Raw genomic sequence first — 2,026 nt, 5'->3', positions numbered from 1 at the left:
AAATCACTTTGAGAAACATGAAAAATAAATTTATCTTGTAAGATAGTATTTTAAATGAACATGATAAACATACTTTCATTGAAGTTAGTGAAAAAGTTTCAGATGAAATTTAACCATAATTTTCTAAAATTAAATTTAAAAAAGATAATTGGAAATATGAGGTTATTTTTAATTAGGCTTTTAATTTAGGCTATACTTTGCCAGTTGCACTAATATGTGTAGGAACCGACGGAAAAATTTCGAGGGACCCAACGGGAATCGAGACCCGGGACCTTCGGCTTTGCGCACTACGCCAACTACTCCCTCTCTATTCTCCATTGTCGGTTTCCTATTTGGGTATGGATGCCCCGATACTACATATGTTCATTATAAATAACTGATAATTATATATATTTCTAATAATAACTTACCAATTTGTGCTAGGATATCATTTTTTTTCTTCATTTTTTTAGATTCTTTATTTGTTGTTTGAGTAGAGGGTGCAATTTCTTTTGCAATTTCCTTTGCATCCTTAACTGGAGTTTCTTTCTGTTCTTTAATTTCTTTCACTTCTTTTGTGAAATCTTTATTACCTGATGGTGCATTAGCATTGATAACTGTTTCTCTCTTTTCTTCTTTTTTCTCTTCCTTAACATTTTCATCCTTCTTTTTTATTAAATCTTTTACATTTTTCTTCGATTTTGTAGGTGTTTCCTTTGGAGACTTATTTACAACTGACTCAGACTGACTAATATGTTGCAAATTTTCCTTCTATTAAAAAAACAATTTTAAATATATTAGAGAAGACATTAAACTTTCTACTGGACAATTTTAATAATTAAACTAGTCAACTTTGTGTTAAATTAATTGTTAATCAAATTTTATAAGTAACATAGATATCCAATATACAACCAAAAAAAAAAGAGTAAAAAATAAAAACAATTTTATAGTGCATTAAAAGTATTAATAAGCAAATGGAAAATACATAACATCAACTTAAAAATTGATATCCATATAATGATCAAAATGATATCTTTTGTGAAAAGAAGTTTTTCTCATAACATGTTTAAGGATATTACTATTAGTGTCAAAATAAAAGATACGTATAAATTAGAAAAATGTTTTCATAATATAAAATAAACACTATTTAGTATTACTTGATACAGTTTTGTGTTATAGAAGCAACAGGATATGCAAAATATGAAAAGTAAATGCAATGCATGTGAACAAAATATTCCACCAAAAGCAGTTCACTCACACTATGACTCCGTATGAGTTCAAGGTCATCCTTTGGTTGAATGAGGTCAAAATGATTAGCCTCTGCCAATAGGGGTTGTGAAGAACTTAATTCAGTCACAATAACCAATGGCTCATCTTTATTTACAAGAATTGGCTTTACCTTTTCATGCTTGCTTTTCTTCTTATTTCCTTTGCTACCCTCCTATGATTTCAATGTATAAATAAAAAGTTTTCCAAATATACAACCATTTAAAAAAAAATAATGAACAGCTTTCTCTTCTACAGTGATAGATATATAAGAAACCCTGGATAATTGCACGAACATCGGAACGCAAACTTGGCAATTATACAGAGGTAGAAACGATTTTATTTCTAGGAACCGGAGGTGGTCTTGGGCGTACCGAACGTAAAAAAGGACACCGAGTGAAAAAAAAAAGAGGAACTGATTTTTGATTACAAAAATCAAACTTTCTTATTTTTGATTTATGATGAATGAAATTTTTACCAACATATTTATCACATTTTTCTGATTAAAATGATACCAAACACGATATAATTTGGAGCGTATTTGCTTACTTAATAAATGATAATAAGTAATAAGTAAATAAGTAAATATAATTCAAATTATAATGTGTTTGATCTCATTTTAATCACAAAAATCTCATAAATACGTTAGTACAAGTTTAATTTAAAAAAAGTCAAAAATAAAAAAATTTTACCTTTGAATTGGTAAATAATTACAGCAATATCTGACATTAAATCATATTATACTACTCGACCGCGGCAGGCTGTCGAGCTTCGGGGTGCG

At 28.6% G+C, this 2,026-nt stretch overlaps 1 protein-coding gene across 2 annotated transcripts in view; it reads right to left on the bottom strand.

Annotated features, from left to right (window-relative positions):
- The window catches only part of LOC108571090 (kinectin-like), an 18,314-nt gene that overhangs the window by 14,259 nt on the left and 2,029 nt on the right, over nt 1-2,026 (bottom strand). The window contains exons 2-3 of one of the 2 annotated variants that reach the window (XM_017933062.1): nt 1,238-1,420; nt 411-750 (exon numbers count right to left, since the gene is read on the bottom strand). In XM_017933062.1, coding sequence (XP_017788551.1) covers nt 411-444 — 34 coding nt within the window. In that variant the 5' untranslated portion in view covers nt 445-750; nt 1,238-1,420. The remainder of the gene's footprint in view (nt 1-410; nt 751-1,237; nt 1,421-2,026) is intronic. The other variant, XM_017933063.1, reaches the window with a different exon arrangement.

Source organism: Habropoda laboriosa, unplaced genomic scaffold (assembly GCF_001263275.1).
Source record: "Habropoda laboriosa isolate 0110345459 unplaced genomic scaffold, ASM126327v1 scaffold106, whole genome shotgun sequence".
Classification (NCBI taxonomy): domain Eukaryota; kingdom Metazoa; phylum Arthropoda; class Insecta; order Hymenoptera; family Apidae; genus Habropoda; species Habropoda laboriosa.
This window is presented reverse-complemented; position numbering and strand designations above follow the sequence as displayed.